The sequence below is a fragment of the Cephus cinctus genome, unplaced genomic scaffold, assembly GCF_000341935.2.
Source record: "Cephus cinctus unplaced genomic scaffold, Ccin1 Ccin1_scaffold1310, whole genome shotgun sequence".
NCBI lineage: Eukaryota > Metazoa > Arthropoda > Insecta > Hymenoptera > Cephidae > Cephus > Cephus cinctus.
Genome location: NW_014333737.1, coordinates 699,257 through 719,410, shown reverse-complemented (window position 1 = coordinate 719,410; position 20,154 = coordinate 699,257). Strand labels below are relative to the sequence as shown.

Below are 20,154 nucleotides of genomic sequence, written 5' to 3'. Positions count from 1 at the left end.
GGGGGGGGGGGAGCGATAGAGAGATGAAATAAAAGATTGCCCATTTTTTTTTCTATTAAGTGTCTCTAGTGAAAATTATTAAGGTTGGTAGCCTCGTTTGATAAGGGGCTGACATTGATTTTCGGATCGTTCTCACGGCCCTTCGACCAATCACTTTCAACCCCTACGTAGAGTATAGGGCGCTGCAGACTGTTGTCCAAAGTGTAAATCGATATCGTGGACTGTTCTTCGGATACAGCTTCACGAGATTAGCCGACAGTCGGAATGGTTGGGTGCAAATCCCAAAATATACCTTTGGGACGAAACCTGTCTTACACTGTATTACATATATACCTACGTACGTACAGACATGTATATATGTATATTAAGGGTAGAGATCAAAATTTTCGATAAAATTCGAATTAATGTTTCTTTACATAACTGAAGTTCGTGCAGCTTTAATGGGTTACGTTATTTTGATATTTCGAAATTTCAATTTTTTTTTTTTTAAACTATGTTTTATCCATTATGGTCTCTTTTCATTGATTTTTCTTTCCTGTCTTTCTCTTTTATGGACTAAAGTAGTATATGGTATCTCTTTTTTTTTTTTCCTTTGGCTATTCTATCTTCGTCCCCTCCAAAGGCTCTTACCGTCCGATCGTCTTTTCGGTTTAATAATTTGCATTTATCATTCTCCCTCGCTCGTCGCTCGCTGCTGCGAGAGCTCGGCGATATCAGCAGTCGACGGATGCATTGCCCCGGAAGAAAAGGCATTTGGGTATATAGGAGCACTTTCATCGAAGAAGGTCTTATCGGCGTAATTAACCTCTCGGGAAGGGCAGTGGTGCAATTTTTATTCAATCTTCCTCATTGTAAGCCTTGGGTGAGCCTTGCGGATTATCAACGTCATACTTGCGAAACGTTCAGCTTCCATTTTACGGCACGGACACGCAACGGAATATACATATGAATGACTATGCAGATACGCCATTTGTTTTATTATCTCGAAATGCTCGTAAGTGCATTACATTATGCAACGGCAAATGGGGGTAATGGGCAAACGTGATTATTATAATCGCGTTGTATTTGCAAGGTTTGCTCTGTGTCGCTAAATGTAGATCGACATGCTTGTTATCATTATTGGTTGCAGTTAAGGGTATGTACTACCTATTCTATGGTACAGTAATTTATCAATTATACACATATGTACATATTACTCACAAGCTCGTCCACGAAGATCCCAAATTTTCAACGTCCGATCATGACTGCCCGTCACCACTTTCGACGGTTCCCCAAGGAACTTGGCCGCCATTACTTTCCCGCAATGACCCGTGAGTGTGTGCTGCAAAGAAAATTTTGCATATTCTACATACAAATTTTATCTATTTCTTACAGCCACGTAATGCCTACGTCTTAGTCTGTGCGATTACTGCGGTTCATTAGGAGCTCATCGATGCAGTAATAATTTTGCAAATTTTCCAAGCGTCCATAAACACAGAAAGGGAGGGTTATGCTAAAGGGGATAGAATAACATTAATTGGAACTCAGGAACGTGGTATGGCTATAGACGTATATGCCTATGTGGGATTCGAATGACACCTGTCAATAAGTCATTGGTAAATGATATCGCTGTCGTCGCGAACAATAAAAGGAACAAGTATCGATTTCCAATTAATGCCGGATACTTCACCGTCACGTGGGACGTATATACGCCCGTAACCTTTGACGTTCGATGGAAAATTTTCCTAAAGCACAGTCGATCCTGGTTATTATTCATCGACGTGAATATCTTACCAGAGTGCATACAACGTAAATTGGAAAAAGTACCCGGGAGTTCGTTATCTGGGTATCAATTTGATTTGATACGACACTCACGTGATATCGGAGTCGACTTGTATTCATCCATTGAAGTACTGTATGTATATAGACGGGAAAGTGTAGAAAATCTAATGAACACTATAGAGAAGACGTCATTGAAATTCGCGAGAGGCATAAATTTCGCATTTCCATGCAACCCACAGTCATTATATATATACATACATTTGGCGATCGAGTAAATGGCTGGAGGGGAACGATACATAAATTTTACCGTAGTAAAGGAATACGTCGTTTAAAAGAGCTCGCATGGGTATACACAGTCAATTTCATTGTGGGATCCCTTTTCCTTAATGTTTTATTCGCGGCCCTAGTTTCCGGCTTTCGAGTACGGGTAAGAAATTTGTATTCGTCCTCGGCAAGAAACGGCAAACCCGTCGGGGCCTACAATTCCTTCGGCCACCCCTGGCCGGGAGAAAAAGCCGGTTCACACGCACCAATTTCAAGCCGAGACGCCACCCGAGGTTGGACGCTTTGAGAAATGTCCTAATGTAAATTAATGATCCAGAAGCTGGGGCGCGGAACGATCGCCGGAACAGCATAGCAGCTTAAATGCATAGACATATATATGTATATATAAAGTATAATCCTAGAGATACAAGAAGGCTCATCGGTATCTACTACGAGGAGTGGAACACGGCTCACAAAATCTAATGTCCTGCGAACCTTATCAGTTCTGGAAGCTGACTATATTATCTCTGTAAATTTTTCATAGATCTTTTTTTTAAAAAAAAAAAAAAAAAAAAAGTTAAACGATCCTCTGGTTATCCTCGTCGATACGGCCCTGACGTTTAAGGACGTCCGTTAGCCTTGTCCTGGGAACCTTTAGCTGCCGGTGAATATCGACTTTATGGATCGGATAACGATATTAATGAGAATCCAGGGCTATTCACGCTGATCAGCATCATGGATGATACGACCTGGACCATTTCCTGTGGATCTTAGGTAATAATTTTCGGGCTGGCTAACTACGAACAAGGAGCACGACTTCGAAAACGCTGACTTACGGGATTACGCACGGGAGAGAACGTTGGTGTTATTTGTTCAGGGTTCCCTAGGACGGTCCGTCATATTATATTTTGTCAGTCGCGCAACCTTTCACTCGGCCCGAAGTGGTCGTTGGGACAAACGATATGGGGATACCGGTATTTACTATTTTTCTTAGACGTTTCAACGAGGCCGTCGATCTGCTCGAAGGCAAGGCTTTATTGATCTGTATTTGGGAACGGCGTACCGGTAGCCGTGGGGATAAGTGCCAGAAAAGATTTTATCAAATCTCGGATAACATTTATAACTGGCACTCTGCCATGTACATCTGTTGCTTGTTGTTTTATATGAATTTTACCGCGATTTTAGATGGACTTTCAAATTACACGATATAACTATAGACTCGATACCATAACATTGGCTTTACGAGTTGAAGGCGCAGCTGCGTAAAACGTGCGTGACTCTTTTATCTCATCGCTCCCATAAACGTATAAATTCTTTCGTCCAAGAGTGTCATTCGTGAGAAGAAAAAAAAAAGAAGAAAAAAAAAAATCTATACACGCCGTCTTCACCTCACGGCACATTAAACACGGGTACAATTAAGTCCGTTATAATGTGAGAGAGCAAAAGAGAGAGCAAGGGTGTATATATAAGTAGCGTCGAATCGTGAAATTACATTGTCCATCTTTTTCTACCAAAAATCAACCGCTATCGCCACACTGTGTGTCCTCGTACCGAGAAAACAAGCAGAACTCGATGATTCGTACGCGTGGTACCTCAGCACGCGACAATTTAACGATAAGTTCGCCGAAGTCGTTCGTCGAATATCTGACCGGAGCGAAGACGCGGAGTGCGAGATTTTTATTTATTAAGTACGTTGCTGTGGAAGGCGTTAAAAGAAAAAGCAATAGCACGGAGCTCGGTCTTGATTTGCTTTAATATCGAAACAGGAGGAGTGGGGGGGCGGCGGCGGCGGCGGGTGGTGGAGTCGAGGAGTGAAAAAAAAGGGGGATGAAGTAGGAAATAAGAAAAAAAAAGGAAATATCATCCCCTATCACTTTGAGAGGGTAGGAAAGGTCTCTCTCGTGAATATCCAGTATACCTACGTCAGGATCTATTCAGCATCCGCTTTTTCGCGTTTATTGCACGGTCCAGAACGAGCTTGGGTTGGTTGTAGTGCACAGATATTCCAGAGGGGAAGTCCACCATTGACTTACCACCCCCTTCCGACAGTATCAATTTCATCCCAGCACCATATTCCCAAAGCGCAACGTGTATCGTGACACGTAGGAAGAAGAAGGACCATTTCCCTTGCCTGGCTGTTATTCCGGCAACAGTAGAAGAGACACTTTACTACGGGCAGGACTGTCTCCCTCTACTCTCTACCGAGTAAACACTGCCGGAGCTCTGAATTCGCATTCTCCGTTTCGCGATCTACGCATTAGCCAGACTCCATCACGTGGCCGCACGACCGTATCGGCGATACGGGATCGCAGAGGAGCGATTTCGAATCGGCGGAGATCGCACGAGTACGAATGGCGGACAACCTGCTGCCTGGTCCAGACATGCTAAAGTCCCCGACTTCTCGTATATCCTTGGAAATAAGTGCGGGACGCTCCGGGCGCAACAGCGACTCCGGGAGAATTACGTATTCGCGCGGTGATATTTTTCCTAATTATTGGATCGCCGGCGATTCGGTTCTCGTGGTAGTGGTAGATGGCGTCGTCGTCGACGGCCTCCCGATGACGGCGCCCTTGATGGTGATAGTAGGACTGATGATGATGGTGGTGGTGATGGTGCACCAGACGTTCGGGTATGCGAAGAGGAGGATGCTAGGTAAATCTAGGCAGCGGTTATTTAGTACGAGATGCGGGAGCCTACTGCTCAACGGGGTACCAGGGGATACCAAAGGGGTACCGGAGGGGGCACCAGGAGGCAAGGGGATGCCTTGGCGCTTCTCTGGAGGCGTATACACCGGGTATATATATATATATATATGTATACTGGCAGTACGTACCAGCACACGGACGGTATAACTGAAGTTCGATGACCGCGGTGCGACTTCTCTGCCGCCACTCTTCCACGGCCTTGGCGATTCAATGCCCGCACCAGATAACTCCCCGCACCAGATAATAGATTATTTCATACGTGTAACTAGTCGCTAGTAGCAGACGATGCGCAACCGTGCCTCTACGGCACATTACCTGCCGGTTATACGAGGCAGAGCCCGGAATGATCCTCTTATCATGCGTTTCGAGGAAGTGGGAATCGAGCTTCCTTCTATTCCTACGTAATAGCAGAGCGTCCCGAGGCCCGAAATCAATTTCTTTTGGAAACCTAACGCGCACGGATCGTTCCTTCTAATACGTTTTCGCACCCTCGTATCATTCGGCGAATGTCAATCCGTTTTCCATTTCAGATGTATTTCCTCATTGGTATATTTCCTGGTAATGAAAATCGTATGTATAGCACATATGCTAGTTTCCCTGTGAGATACGCGAAGGCTACGGGAGTATGTTGACGAGGGTAACGGAGTACCACGCAGTGGAGAACAGCTGGCGGGCATGTTCTTACGAACTCGATAAAAGAGGTAATGGTTTGACTATTTTCTTTTTCTTCTTTTCCGTGTTTACAGATTATAGATCGCCAGGGGTTAAAGGGGGTAGCTTGTGAGTTTCATCCCTCGTGGTAAAATTTGTCTGGAATTTTTATAGGCTCTCTCTCTATGTATATAGATATATATCTGTCTCTGGGTGAACCAGTGAGGAAGGCTGTTGCGCGAGGTCACGCGCGGAAACCGAGCTTGGCTACGGGTGTAGGGACCCGCGGGAAAATGTTACAACGCGGAAAGCAACTTCGAGGAAGTCTGCCTGTGTAGCTAATGCAAATTCATTAAAGTAGCACACAGCCAGCGAGTCGGGTCGCACGACGAAACTGATCGCAGCGGGTAGCTTTGCTGAGAACACAATTGAGCTTGAGGGGCCACGCTGGGAGAGGCTCTCTCGCTCATCCACCTAGGCCCATTGCACCTTATTCATTCGCACCGGCGCCATTTTCAATTCCTTGATATCTTAATTTTTTTTCTCATCGCCGAGTTCATCCACCCTCTGCTTTTTTTAATATTCGCGTAAACTGGCCTCGCCGAGACCTCGATAATAAGGGCGCGGACTTCCACTTGGTAATTGGTGAAAAATAAGGATAACGGGGAAAAAGAAAAAAAAAAATCGAGAGAATTACTTTTGAAAATTTTCTTTACTTCTTCAGCCCCATCTTTGACACCCTCGTCTTGCGCCCCTGAATTTAGAATTTACTGAGGGAATTGGCTTAATCCTGTATCAGCGTTTAGTACGCAGTCTGCCTTCTTTGTTGGTGATTTTATACTCGCGGGGTGGGATCTTAAGAAAAAGTATCATCCTGTACGCGTAGGTTAAGTTTGTGACTTTGAAAAAGAAAATTTGAACGAAGCGACTTCGAGGTTAATTAACGAAGGGCGATTATTCCATTAAGTGGAATTGTCGCGAGCGAAGTTTAGCAAAGGAAAGTAACGTCCGCGAGACTTTGACTGAGCGAAAATCGAGGACGACGGTTCAAGAAAACAATAAAATAAAGTGCAGTAAGAACGAGCGCAGGATCCATTGTTATATGTCAGTTGGGAATAATATATTTCTCAGGCGTTACATAATACGTGGTATTCAGATTGCTCGGTATTACCGATGACCCGCGTGCTCCGCAAAGGAAAAGATTTTTTCGTACCCGAGGAAAGAGCTAAGCAAAACCGTTTCCATGATAAAAGTAACGTTAGATCGCTATTTCGCCCAGTAGAAGTTTCATTGTAACCATATAGCAACGTCGAACAATCTCACAAGTATGGACCGTTCCCGTCGTTATGGCAACGAACATATATCTATCAACGCAGATGCTGCTGAAAATAACTGTTCGGTATTTCCGATACAAGGCAGGCTTTTACCGAGTAGACACTTTGCGTAGCACGTGCGAGCCAGTAAGAACCATAGCATTGGCTCTTAGCCTAGCGACGGCCTTTGTACGGGTATAGAAATTGGGCGTCTCCACTTTGGGAATAGGGGTCAACGGCGAGTGCGTAGACGCGTTACATTCATTCACGTAGAGTTCACAGACACGCGTCACCGGGCGATACTCGTCGAACAGAAATCCGACCTGTTAATTTGACTTATCATATCAGTCACCGAAAATGCTCCCAGAGCCCAAAGACAAACGCCGCGAACTGCCGTTAAACTTCCATGCTTACCATATATCCGACTCTCCTATACTCGATTCCTCTTGACAGCCATATTGTTTCTCGCGATTAAGTCAAAGTTCCTCGGGACTGAACTCGTGCGTGGGGAAAACCGAGTTTATCAAAGTTCGTATCCAGAGATGCTTCCCGATTAGGTGCCTAAGTTGGTATTAGATTCACTAGACGTTTACTTCTGCCGAATATTCCAGCCGAGTGGCTATGGGAAAGGAGCTCAAAATTTATCAGCATGTCGCCATACGTCATTGTCTCTTGCTATGTTTGTTCGATGCTTCGAGCGAATGAGCCGTGTAACCGTAGGCCTCTGCCATTTGAGCCCGCAGAGAGAAAAGGCGCCCCTTGCTGCCTCGTTGTACAATACGATATAATGTATTACCTTCAAGGTACGATGAAAATTGAGGAGTAGCTATTTTCTTTATTTTATATTTTTTCCCTGTCCAAATATTAAAATAAAACTTTCACTCTAAGGGGTATTGAGAAAAATGGCAATGGTATTGTTATAAGCACGTCTTCGAAGCACTGGTATAACTGTGACGTGCAACACGTCTTACTTTTCGCCTGACATTATTCAAAAGCAGTACGTGGAGTGCCGTCCCGGGAGTAGCAGGTATAGCAGTCGGGTAAAAGTTCCTGGTAATATTATCGTACGCGTGTCGGTAATTGTCAGGAAGTTTTTTCTTTTACTGGGCATAGAAGAAATATTTGCTCTTGCTCGTTCGCCTTGTGGAATGAAAGAGGTAATGCAAAAGCGTAGGTAATTTATGCGGGACTTGGTGAAAAAAATTTGTTTTGATGGTTATGGTTACTGGGATATAGTCGATTCGAGATGGGTACCTGTAATCGTGTAGTACACATTTATGGATAAATTGATTTGTCATTACCTGGCGGATGTGGAGACGACACGCACGGGACGTGCATGGGACATATACTAGTGCCTATATGGTTATTCCACGTGAGATGAATAATGACGTTTTTATTAATGCATCGCATATATATGGCTCTTACGTATATCTATATCCGAATGAATTGCACAACGAACCCATCTGGTAAATCCAACCTATTGAAGTCTCATACCGAAGCGCTATATAAGAATCTACTTGGGAAGAGAGATTGTACTCCAGATTATTTTCACCACCCTGTAGACGTATAGAGATACACAATGTATATCCCCAAAGGAACATACCTTGGCGAGCAAGATTTTAACTGGATTACACCGTTAGATTGCGTATTCACTACACAATTGCTGCCTCGTACCCAAATTCACTTGTCCTCGTCCGAGATAAACGTCCGCGAAATGAAAATTTATACCCGAAATATCTTAACGTGGCCTTTATACTTGTCTTTCCCTCCTTCGCTTCTTCCCACTGATAAGACACTTTCCGACTATCATTCTTGTGCACTGATTACCTTAGTCACTGCAGGATACGTTAAACCGCGGCTGCTTCGTTACACAAGACGCAACGACCTTACGCGTTACGGATAAACGTCGACTGGGATCCTTGTTAATTTTCTATATTTACCGGAAGTGGATGGGTTCTTCCGGTTTTCCACGGGTCTACCGAGGTCTCATCGCTCCCTCGTTCTTACTGGCACTTCGTGTGAATGTCCTCTCTTAGGAAGCTTATCGCGAAGACATCGTGTTAGCTGCTACCGAACTGATGACGTCTTTAGGCTCTGCTCTTGGTTGATGGATGAGGTTTACGTTGCGACCGTAAACCGTCTCTTTCACGAGGACTCGGAGGCAGGCTTGGAAGCAGGTGCCAATTAGGGCACAATAACGCGATAGAAGAGGTTCGAATATCGTAAACGAAGGATAACCAAATTTTTAATTAAAAAAAAAAAAAGAATTTGATACCTATTTCCACTGATCCGTATATCACGTGGTATCGAGGTGTTGGCGGTTACCTTAATTACAATTAGTACCTTTCTTTTAGGCCGTACGAAGAAAACGAGTGAGGCGTGCAGCTAATACGTAACCTGTACCGGTATACATTTTCTCGCGATGCCAACTGATCCCATCTACATCTCGCGAAGGCAACTACGGGAAATGGCAACTCGTTTGGCCAATCTGTAATGCGCGTTAATTACATCGCTTAATTGTAGCCCGTTTCTTTTCGTAATACCGGAACTGCCTAATTAAAGAGGCCAGGGGGTTTAATACAGTTAAGACCGGCGGATTAGATGAAATTTCTATGCGGACGATACAGCTTGTTTTTGTTCTTAGATAAATAGACAACTTTATTCTAAATTAATGGGCGCGGGAAAGAAAGGCACGAGAGAGACAGAAGATTCACAGTTATCAAACACGACTGTTGCATATATAATCAAAAGAGTCCGTTTGACTGGCATACGCCTACCCCTGAAATAATAGGACGTGACACGATACCTGCCCCAATTTACAGTTTACCATCCCGCGGGTCTTACAGTCTGTATGTTAATGTCAAGTCGAATGACTAACTAGTTCGTGCAGGGTCCACTGATTGCAAAAGGAGAAGATTGTTCCTGTATCACAAGTTGAACCCGTTAAACGCTCCTGGTACTCGATCCATTTCTCGGGCCTGGTAACGCATAATGCAAACGACCTACCTTCACTCTTTTCTCATTCTCATATCGATCAGCAGTACCAGGATACATAGTTGTGTGTATATATATATATATATATACATGATAGTACAAGCCATTTCAATGCTATAAACGTACTCGTAGGAGCTTTAAGGATACACGCGTTACTTTCACACGAGAGACGAACGGGCCCACCTACCGTCCGGGGTCTCATCGCGCAGCTTCAATTACTTTAAACGAGTCAGCGGCAAGCAGCACTGTCTCGCAGTAACGAGGCGTAATTCAATAGGAGGTCAGAGGGAGTGATGCAGTTCTTTTTTTTTTATTCTTTCTCAATCGTCATCTTTATTTATTTTTTTCTTTCATTTTATAGTCCCTATAGTCTCTACCCATTATTCTCGTTGCCCGGTACTTTGGAATCTATTAAAAAGTAACGCCCGAGGTTGGCGCCCGACGTACGTACCTACGTAGGTGTCATCAACGTCATCATCGCGGAAGCTTTAAGGCTCTCGCCAACCCAACCGGGAGCAAGGTTCCTCTGCCAGTGTACCTGGGAGTTACTCCCTCCTGGTACTCTTCGCTAATAATTTGTGAGTATGTGCGGCGATGTTGAGCATTCCACCTGCCAACAGCAACCGGGCACATCCCCCCACCTGGGGTACCGGCAGGAAAAGTGGCCGCACGCCTTGCAATCCCAGCATTTCTGTGTTGGTTGTGGCCGTGAACGGGGCTCAAGTCCAAGGGCACCGGAGCTCCTCAAGTGCAAGCTTCTTCGTGCGATCATCACGGCTGACGTTGGTTTCCTGGTACCCGGTCCAGATCTTCCTTCAGGTAGGACGATGACAGTAATACTGTTCTGTTTTTCGAATTTTCATTTGAATTCTGACACCCTACTGTCCCCTTGATATCGGTAGCTTGAAATTTGAGATTTTCTCGAGGATCGTATGCGGCCTTCATGTACACGGGGAAACGAGAATTTCGGAGATAGGACATTTGAATTCGATCCGTTTCATATAGGGTATTGAAATTTCGAGTGAGGTGCCGAGAGGGGACTTGGTAGAAATTGGTATTAGGCATCTCGAGATCTCTCAAGACGACGAAAGGTCAAATTGGTCCCGAGGCACAGGTCGTGTCAAAATAAATAATTGAACGTTAAACGAGAATTTTGTAATTTGATAACGAGAATTTTTATTAAATTTTTCTTTATTATTTACAAGATCAATTAATTCCTTCCGTGAAATCCTCACAACTGGAAACTGCATAGTGGCGAGGAATTTGCGAGACAGTTTGCCCGCCCAGCGTTCTCCTTACTTGATTGAAACTTTGCTAACATTGCTGAAACTTTGAGTACGGTTCAGACATTAAATGCCCTTTGCCGTGGCATTCGATGGGAAATCGAAACGAAATTGATTTTGAGAGCCGCAAATAATTAAACTTGTCTACGTGACAGAACGGAGATGGTCATTTTTAGAATGTTTAAGTTTCGGTTTGCACTCAATTGGTACACGATCCTGAGACCCTGAGACCCTGAGACTCGGGGAACGAGGGGGGGAATACTTTTCCAATTTAACTCTTCCACCCTTGTCATCAAACTTCTTGATTTCATATTTCGCCGAAGATCCGATGATCGATGCGCCGTTTCCGTGTTGCCTGACAATTTCATCGCCTATAACTGCGAATCTCTATAGTAACTACAGATACCCCGACGGCCAATTTCTGATTGCAATTTCCATTTGGAAGTTCGATGAGATAAGCTGCGCGGGAATTTCGTAAATTTCATTTCGCGAAATTCCACTGTTTCCCACGACCATTGCTAATATTCAATCCCAAATAGATTGGAGCATCCGAGCTAAATTCGCGAATTTCCCACTTTGCGATTTCTTCAAGGGGACGATCAAACTCAAGCGTAAGACACTCTGTAGTCTCACTGTCGCCCTCTTGAGAATCCAACCAACCGTTCTCGCAAAGTTATCCCCTAGAGCAGTAATTTTATTCGCGACTAACGTTGTCGCAAATTGTACGACTGACATTCAAATAATTATTCGCGAGAACGAACTTTTAACAATGCATAATGAACGTTCTGTCTCGTGTAATGAGATTTATTAAATGCCATTTTCAATAGAACGATACATATATATATATACACACGTATATATCTTTCGACGGAATAATTCGCGAAAAACAATGTTTCTGCAAATCAATCAATCCCATATTCGTCATTCTACCACCAAATTTTAAAAACGCGACAAGTCGCTAAAAGCATAATGAAAATTCGCCCCAACAAATTTTGCCGTTCATTCCCAATAATATAATTGCTTATCTGCCAATCATAATTGTAAAAAAAAAAACCATATTGCACTTTAATAAAAATATTTACGTCAAATCATTCGCGAGACCTTAATGCCTCTTCTGATAACACAGGCACGCTTTTCTTTTTTCCAGTTTTCTTTAATTGAACTAGTTTCAAGACTAAGGGCTTTATCTACATCACGGAAGAGTAGTTCAAGTTTAATGAAAATCCGCTTGAATGTTTTTAACGAACTTATAAGTCGTCGTCTATGTAACCTCATCCGCCCTAGCGTCGTTACTATCATTATTATTGTACAGGGTAACGTAGCTGTGCCAATCGCTACAAGGTACGACGGTCCCAAAGCCTTGGCTGACTAATTGAAGTCTGTCACTTTCCGGAGGTTGTTATTTTTATCTATCTTATATAGATCACGATCGTCCGGGTGGAAATGAACGTGTCAATTAGATCGATGACGATCTAATTAAACTCACAGCAAGTCTACCTAATGCGCCATGAATTATTCGGCACAATAAATTACCACGTTAACCATACAAAAATGCTATAGTAGGTACACACATAAGCTTTTTCTCCTTGGACCCAGTATACAAATTTTAGACAATCCCCAGAGCCGTCTGTTAAAGAGCTTAGAAGCTAATTAGCCTTCGGGAAAGAAGATACAGTTTGATACGGGCTTAAGCCCGTATAACTAGAGCAAAATTACGATCGATTCGATTAATTACTGTATTTCCAAAGTATATACGTCGCGCTAGTTTTTTGTCCTAAGGGATTCGGAGTTTGCAATTTTTTTTTTTGTCACTACTAATAGTAATAAGCCCAAGCTCTCTCAAGCGGGAACGCGAACGGGCATTTTATAAGAAGAGTCGGTATGGAATTTGTAGAGAGTCCTGAGGGATGAAAATAATTCCTTGGATAAACGTTGACGTTCTGCTGAAAGGTCTTAGGGATCGGGAACGAGCAGGCAGGTCCTTTCCAAAAGTTCTCGCGGCTTCCATAGAAAACGGAAGTGACAATTGTTTGGGTAAATAGTGAATGGTCGCCATACTCAAGGCAGTGTATGTATACTATAGTATATATATATATAGGGAGTATATTTAATACAAGTCTTTAATTCGGAAACGGGCAAAAGCGTTCAGAACCAAGCGGCTCGGATCGATCACTCGTTAAAGGGTTTAAATAGCACTTACGGTCGACGAGCTTAAGGCACTGTTTTCATCAGACTGTACTCAGAAAACCAGGACGCTCTTGAATTTAACGCGAGAGGAGTATTCGTAACTCTGCAAATCCGCGTAAGCATCGTGCTCTGAGAATTTACACACAAAGGAGCAAAGCATCACTATGGCGCACTGGAAGGCAAAGTGCACTCACCTCTATTTTTGGTATATATGTATATATATATATATATACACAATCGGAAGCGATCAAATGGAATAGTCTGTATATAGATGAACAATAATTTTAAAAATTATCGATTAAATAAAAAAAAATCACTTTCGACATGAAAATTCTTATATTTATACAAACATATATATATATTTATCATTCCTCAATTTTTCAAAGTTTCTTTTCGTATAATAAAATTCGCGAAAAATTCGTATCCCGTCCGAACGAGCACACAAGGCGGGCTCGGAAGTTGGCGAGGAGTTTGCCTTTGCACGACAGTGTGAAAAACGGCAGGGCATAATTCGTCGTTAAAGCCCCAACCGGGGTAAACATAATTTCGCGCGCTGAGATGCTTGATAAAACGGCATGGATATACCTTGAATTGAGTTTAATAAGACCGGGAGAAAGATGCTTCCGCGGATGGTAACGGTAACAGCGTATACAGGGTGTCTACGAAAAATGTGAACATTCCACATACGATATCATACAGCCACTCCGAGCGTTATGATAAAGTTCCAATAATACGCCGATAACATTCTACGCTGATGGTAAATGATAAAAATTTACAAAAAAAAGTACAGACAAAGTTAAATGACTATGATCAGCTGTTAATCACAATAGTGATTAACAGGTGATTTTACGGTACCATTATATAATACCGATCTGTATAAAATAATCGTGAGAGAGTATCACACGTAACTTCCGGTTACGTTGGCATCCCACTGCACCCCCCTCGTCCAGGCAATTGGATAGGTTCCCTTGAAGATACGCGCTTATCATGCGTCGTTCCTAGGTCGAGACTGGAATTCTGATAAGAGACTGTGAAAAAGACTGTAGGCTACTTCCGCTTCCAGATGATTGTTTGCGAACGGTTAATAGCCCCGTCGGCTATACGAAACCACCTAAGACTCCGAGGATCGCTCTTGTTTCAGCTCGCACGCCGTTGCCTCTCCGAGCTCCCGATCTTTCGTCTCCTTTCACTACGCAGTCTTCGTGCCGTGCATAGGTATCTGCGTCCTTCTCGAAAGTCATTGTCTTTCTCTCGTTCCTCTAGGTAACGCGCGTCCATTACCTCCTGGGTCTTCTCTTTGGCCTTCGTGTCTTCCCTATGAAAAATTATGCGTCCTCGGAGGCGAACATCCGTTTTAGACGCGCACCGGCGTAATTGAAGACTTCGGGGCGTGAATGGGAATGCCACGTGGAAGGTCAAGAGAAATTAATAACGTGAACCGTTACGTTACCGAGGAGCGTACAGTGTCGTCCAGCCACCCTAAAAGTCTGTATTACGTGAACGAGACGCCTACCGGACGTGCCCGATGCTCATGGAAATTCATCTCCGAGGAAATCGACCTTTATGTTTTTCGTAACGGTGCACGCACAACGCGCCTCCGAATTTCATCGAATCGTATACGCGGAACTCGTTAACTCCTTTGAGAAAAATTACAGTTATGCCAACTACGTATCATCACTTTGGTGGTCAGCGAGCTGAATGGGGACAGAGGGGAGGGCGGTGAAAAGTAGGGGGTGGTGGGGTTAACGTATCGTTCCGAGATTGAATGAAGTCTGCTTTTCACGGAATATCCTCGGTTCACTGTGGATTATTACTATGGGTGAGTTCGGTCGTCACGTGGCTGGAGTATGAAACGTTTTGACGAGGCTGAAAAAAAAAAAGAGGAGCGAGACCAGAGAGCAGATAGTCAGGGGGCCGTGAGAGAGAGAGAGAGAGTGAGGTAAAACGAGCAAAACGAAAGGAAGAAAAGAGACGAATAAAAGTAAATAGTCGAATCGTTCACGTGGCTCCACATTTAAGCCGGTTTTTCAAAAAGCGTTTGACGTCCTTACGAGCATCGTCGTAAGACGTCCGCTCGAGGATCCTCGCTGGGGCCGTGATGTGAACAACCTTTCTATATCAAAGATGACGCAATTATTACAGGCTCGTTAGCATAGGCGAGTGCGTGCAGGTGCAAGAAGACGTTTCGTATACGTATCGGTGTCTTATGTGTATAATCACGTGGAAATATAGACGGTATATGCGCGAGGTATGTCTAGTAGCAGCCCATTACCTTGGTGCAGCGGGTATCGCGTTAATATGGCAAAAAATACCGTGATCGTGGATATGTAGCACGATAACTGCGTGCGAAACGCATTGCGCTTGGCGGCTATCAAAAAAACTGTTTATCTCGACATATACATACGGACGTCGTAAGCGACTCTTGCCAATCGCGAAACAGCTGTACCCAGTGGCGTCTCACGGTCCAGAAACGTTATAACGGAACTGGTTATCGGAGAGTGACGTCACACTGCTGCGAAAAAATTGACCACTCCTTGCATTTCCATTTACCTACCTCGCTCCGTACCCCGCTACCACGTGTCACTACTTATCGTGCCCTCATTTCTTTTCTTAGGTGCTATTTTCATTCCTACGCCAACGCGGCTTTTCGTCTTTGCGAATATTTTTCGGAGGGGACGGATGCGGAGATGAAAGGAAGGAAAAAAAATCGGAGAAATCGTTACGTCGACTCTTTGACTTTACAACTCGTAACTTTTTGTCGGGACTGAAAAACATCCTTCCGGGTGATAACGCGGAGATGGAAGGAAAGATGAAAGGGGGTGGGGCCCCCAGAGGCGAGTCAAATGTGAAAAAACGAAGGGAACGAAATTTATTGGAAACGCTCGTAGTTCAAGAGGCTGAACGATACATTGTTTGGTATGACGTAAGAAAACAATTTTCGAATAACGATATATATATATATACATATATATGTATATATCCCAATACAAATTCCAGCCGAAGCTGGAGAATCTCCGTCATTCTTGCGAGCATAGTGATCCTGCCTATCTGGACGTATTATCCAATTGCGAATCGTCCCAGGCGAAGACGAAGGCGAAACACATGCCTTGAGATCTAAATTGCATACCCACGGGAGATTAGGGTTCGTAGTGAGGGATTACATCTGGACCAGAGATGGATTCTGTCTACGGTATAATCCGAGACAAGCTTTTACCTATACATATAGATATAATAAACCAATCCAGAATAACCTTGAAATATTTAATTGAAACGTACATTGCGATCCCTTAATTAAATGATAATATCTCATTAGTGTTACTTTTGTTTCCCCTAAAAAACGTAAAACTCAAATAGATCCGCGGCCTTCAGTTTCACATACGAAAGTTGTTACGAGATTGTTACATTAGTTGGCTCTTCCTGATTACGGACGGAAAAGGGAGCCTCGCCAGAGCGAATTACGCGAATCTAGTCAGCGTGACTAATAACTCTGTGGATTCAATGGTCAGTTTTGTAGATTGAAGATAAGTAGGGTGCATTATTCGTTTTATAGGTATATACATTTTTCATATCTCTTCGATTCGAGTTCTTCTCTCTCTGTATCTCTATGTGTATAAGATTATGCAATATGCATATACACATGTATACACTATACCGTACGTATACGTATAGTATATGCACGCGCGTATAAGTATGGCGATACCGAAGGTGAGCTGCTCGGGATGGTACGGAAGCTGTTATTATGCAGATCTTAGCTATATATCGGGAAACGTAGGTAATCCGATTAAAATGTGGGAAAGGATATAAGGGAACGGACGGTTTGCATTAGGAATCGAATGTAGCTCGAATGTATAACCGAGCTGAATTCTCGTAACAGTTAAGCCACGTGCATTGTTTACCGTGGCCGAAGCCCCCTAAAGGAAGTTCCCGTAACTAAGTGGGGTTTCGGTACGGGAGTTGCAAATACTCCATTTACGTAGCCGCTGGAGAAATTACAGTGAATTTGGGACAACTTCTTGACTAACATTGCTAAACAGCCCTTTTCATAGAAATTTCTATTCTTCACGATGATGTACTTAAGAGAATTATTAAAAGGATTTTTTTGTGGGTTAAGATCATTATGAGATGTCATATTGTATAGAGATTTTTCATATGTGCGTAACGTATCTCGGATTTTATTTTGCAACTTTTTGGCAAAGCGGTTATTGAACGCGTAACGAGATTGACATATATGTGTACTCGTATGTGGAGCATATGTGAAATCTCTTCTTTCTCGGGAATCGCAGTGCACAAACAACGTATTTTTGCAGTATGCGTTCAGAGGTACCAGATGAAGTTTTAAGTGGCGCTTGGCCAGGTAGTCCCGTTACTTAAAGCGCCGACTCTCGCAGCGACAGTTTCAAACCAGAGTGGAAGTGACGTGCCAGTATATTACATCTTTTTAACCTCCGTATCTGCTAGCACAGTTTGCAAATATTCAAATGGCGTTCACTAATGGATTCCCTTTCCAAGGGGGTAGTACAGGATCCAAGCATCCGAGTGATGCAAGGGGACAAAGGGAAAAAAAAGATGATTCATCTTAGTAACGTTAACTAAAACCGTTGAAGGCTTTCAAAAGTTGTGGAAAAAGAAAATTTAGTAAACAGGGACACTTTCTGTGTTAATCTACATACAGCACTCTGTTGTTACAACAGGGAGTATCGTGTCTGATCTACATTGCTCCTGGTACAGGTCGCGGAGTCTTATGTCCAAAAGTTGAGCCACGTAACGTAAAACCGGGTAAATAATTAGTTTAAGATCAGTTAACGAGGACTCGTCAGGAAGTCATCGAACTTCAGCGAAGAATTTTCATTGTCAAGAGCCGAGAAACAGTGTGAGCCGAGCAACGTTAAAGAATGGCAGTCGATTCGTGTTAAAAGGACATAAAACGGGACCGCCCACAGAAACATACTGAAGGGGACAGAGACAGGCAGGCAGACAAGTACAAGGAAGCAAGGTAGACGTATATATGTATACATAGGTGGGTAGATGGTCAGGTATACGGTAGGTAGAGCAAGGTGGGAAAGGGATCGAGTGCAACTTGTATTTGTACGGAAAGCACTGAGCTGTACAGGACCACGGCCTAGATGGTGCGTGGCGGAATGGATGCTGTGCTTGTGAGATGAAGCAATTGCCGTACGGCGCGGTATACAGTGCTTTGGAACGAAGTACAGTGCAAGGCTTCTATGGATGCTGGAGGATCCAAGTTGCAGAGCACTGCGCGTGTCCACCATCGCAATTATACCGACAGGGAACCACGATCTCCGGTGGGGAACGGGTATAGAGCAGTTCTACGGACGGTACCGTTAGACACTCTTGCTGCATACCGAAAATGGCTGTGCTTCGGTTAGCGTTAAAACGATGGGAATTTCGCAATTCTCGCATGCAGTTACTACTTCGTAATTTTACTTTACGCTGGCAATAAACGCCCGACTCCTCACGCACGCTTCCGCGATACCAATGGGGTTCGCGCGATGCTGATTGTTGGCAAGGAGATATATTTGAAAAGTAGCCGTTCGAATTTCTGTAAAAAAAAAAAAAGAAATAAAGAAAAAATAGCAAAGAAAATTCAGTAATTCGTCAAATGCGATACGGTTGTTCCTTTGTGGAGCAACGACGCCGATTTGCCGTACGCGGAGGCAACGTGGGCGAAGGTTGCGAATCTTTTTCACGAGTACCCCACGTGTGTTGCGAACGTACCCGTTGGTTCCTTCACGTCGGTTTGCCTTTTCAATTACGTAATGCGCGGAATCGCGTGGGACTAGATTTCTTAAGGCGTAGAAAACACACTTTAGATTGATGACGGGGTCTCATCTCACTTTCTATGGGATTGGCTTGACGTTGCTATGGGAACTCGAAAATATTATTTTTCCTTACCCATGGTATGCATGTACACGGATGCTGCAGGATCTCGTGGCGCACTCGTACGACGCATTGTTATTTACTGCGCGGGATATCTCTTATGGGATTCACTTGCGAATCGAGGGACGTTCAATGCCGTTCCCTTGACTGACGATTAGCAGGGCGAAATCAGGTGGGCCGATTACATCGTTCAATGCTCATCCGTTATGTAGTCATGCCCTGTTACTGATTATCAGGAATGCACTTGCCCGCATGATTTAACGCGAGCACTGTATCAGATTATGCACATGTTGACAAAGTGACGGACAGGCCGCCGCGCGATCAGTGATAATCCTCGACAGGGGCTCTCATATCAAGTCCAAGTAAATCCCATTAGGGAATCCCGCACGCGTAAACTCGGTCAATCCTTACCCAGGAGTCACGACCGATCGGGCACGAGAATCTCCCAGGATTCGTACGGCAGATGCAAACCCAGTCTGTCCCAGGTATAATGGGAACGAAACTAGGATAAAAAGATTTATCTCACGAGACAACCTGACAGCATCCTAGTGCAATGATCCTCAGAGGGTACTTGTACCCCGATTATGTAACGAGGATACGGAACGAGGATCAGTCATGGGAATTGATGGTTCTAATTGTATTTTAATTTTTTTTTTCAAATTTTGCCGATGACCCCGCCACCCTCGTCCAGATGGGAATGGCTCAATTTTCATTGTCACGCAAACACTCTCTGGTTAACTTTGACAAAATTCTATTGAAACGGAAAATAAAAAGGCTTGCTCTCTCGACGAGGACATAATTGGCTTTCCGGCAAATAGAGGTTACGAGGTGGTTCCTGCGTCTCTGGCTAGATTACGTACTAGGTGGGAAAATACACTGTGGATATATATAACACATTATACACAGAGAGACATAGAGCAACGAGAGCACTGCTAGTCGAAGCGACTGGCTGTTCCACGTATCAAACTTTGTTTTGTCACAAGAGTCGTTTGCCACACGACGTAACTTACCGTTGTGTTTACTAAACGTTGTTACGCCACTCGGCACCGTGCTGAGCTTCAGTGGAACAACCACCCACCCACCCACCCTTAGACACAA

The 20,154-nt window shown here is 43.8% G+C and overlaps 2 protein-coding genes across 2 annotated transcripts in view; one reads left to right on the top strand and one right to left on the bottom strand.

The window, feature by feature from the left end:
* LOC107272898 (autophagy-related protein 16-1) overlaps positions 1 to 20,154 on the bottom strand; it is a 212,623-nt gene that overhangs the window by 9,193 nt on the left and 183,276 nt on the right. The window contains exon 9 of the mRNA XM_015750540.2: positions 1,201 to 1,321. Coding sequence (XP_015606026.1) covers positions 1,201 to 1,321 — 121 coding nt within the window. The remainder of the gene's footprint in view (positions 1 to 1,200; positions 1,322 to 20,154) is intronic.
* Positions 10,328 to 20,154, top strand: part of LOC107272897 — a 101,586-nt gene continuing 91,759 nt past the window's right edge. The window contains exon 1 of the mRNA XM_015750533.2: positions 10,328 to 10,507. The gene's annotated coding sequence lies outside the window, so the exon portion shown is untranslated. The remainder of the gene's footprint in view (positions 10,508 to 20,154) is intronic.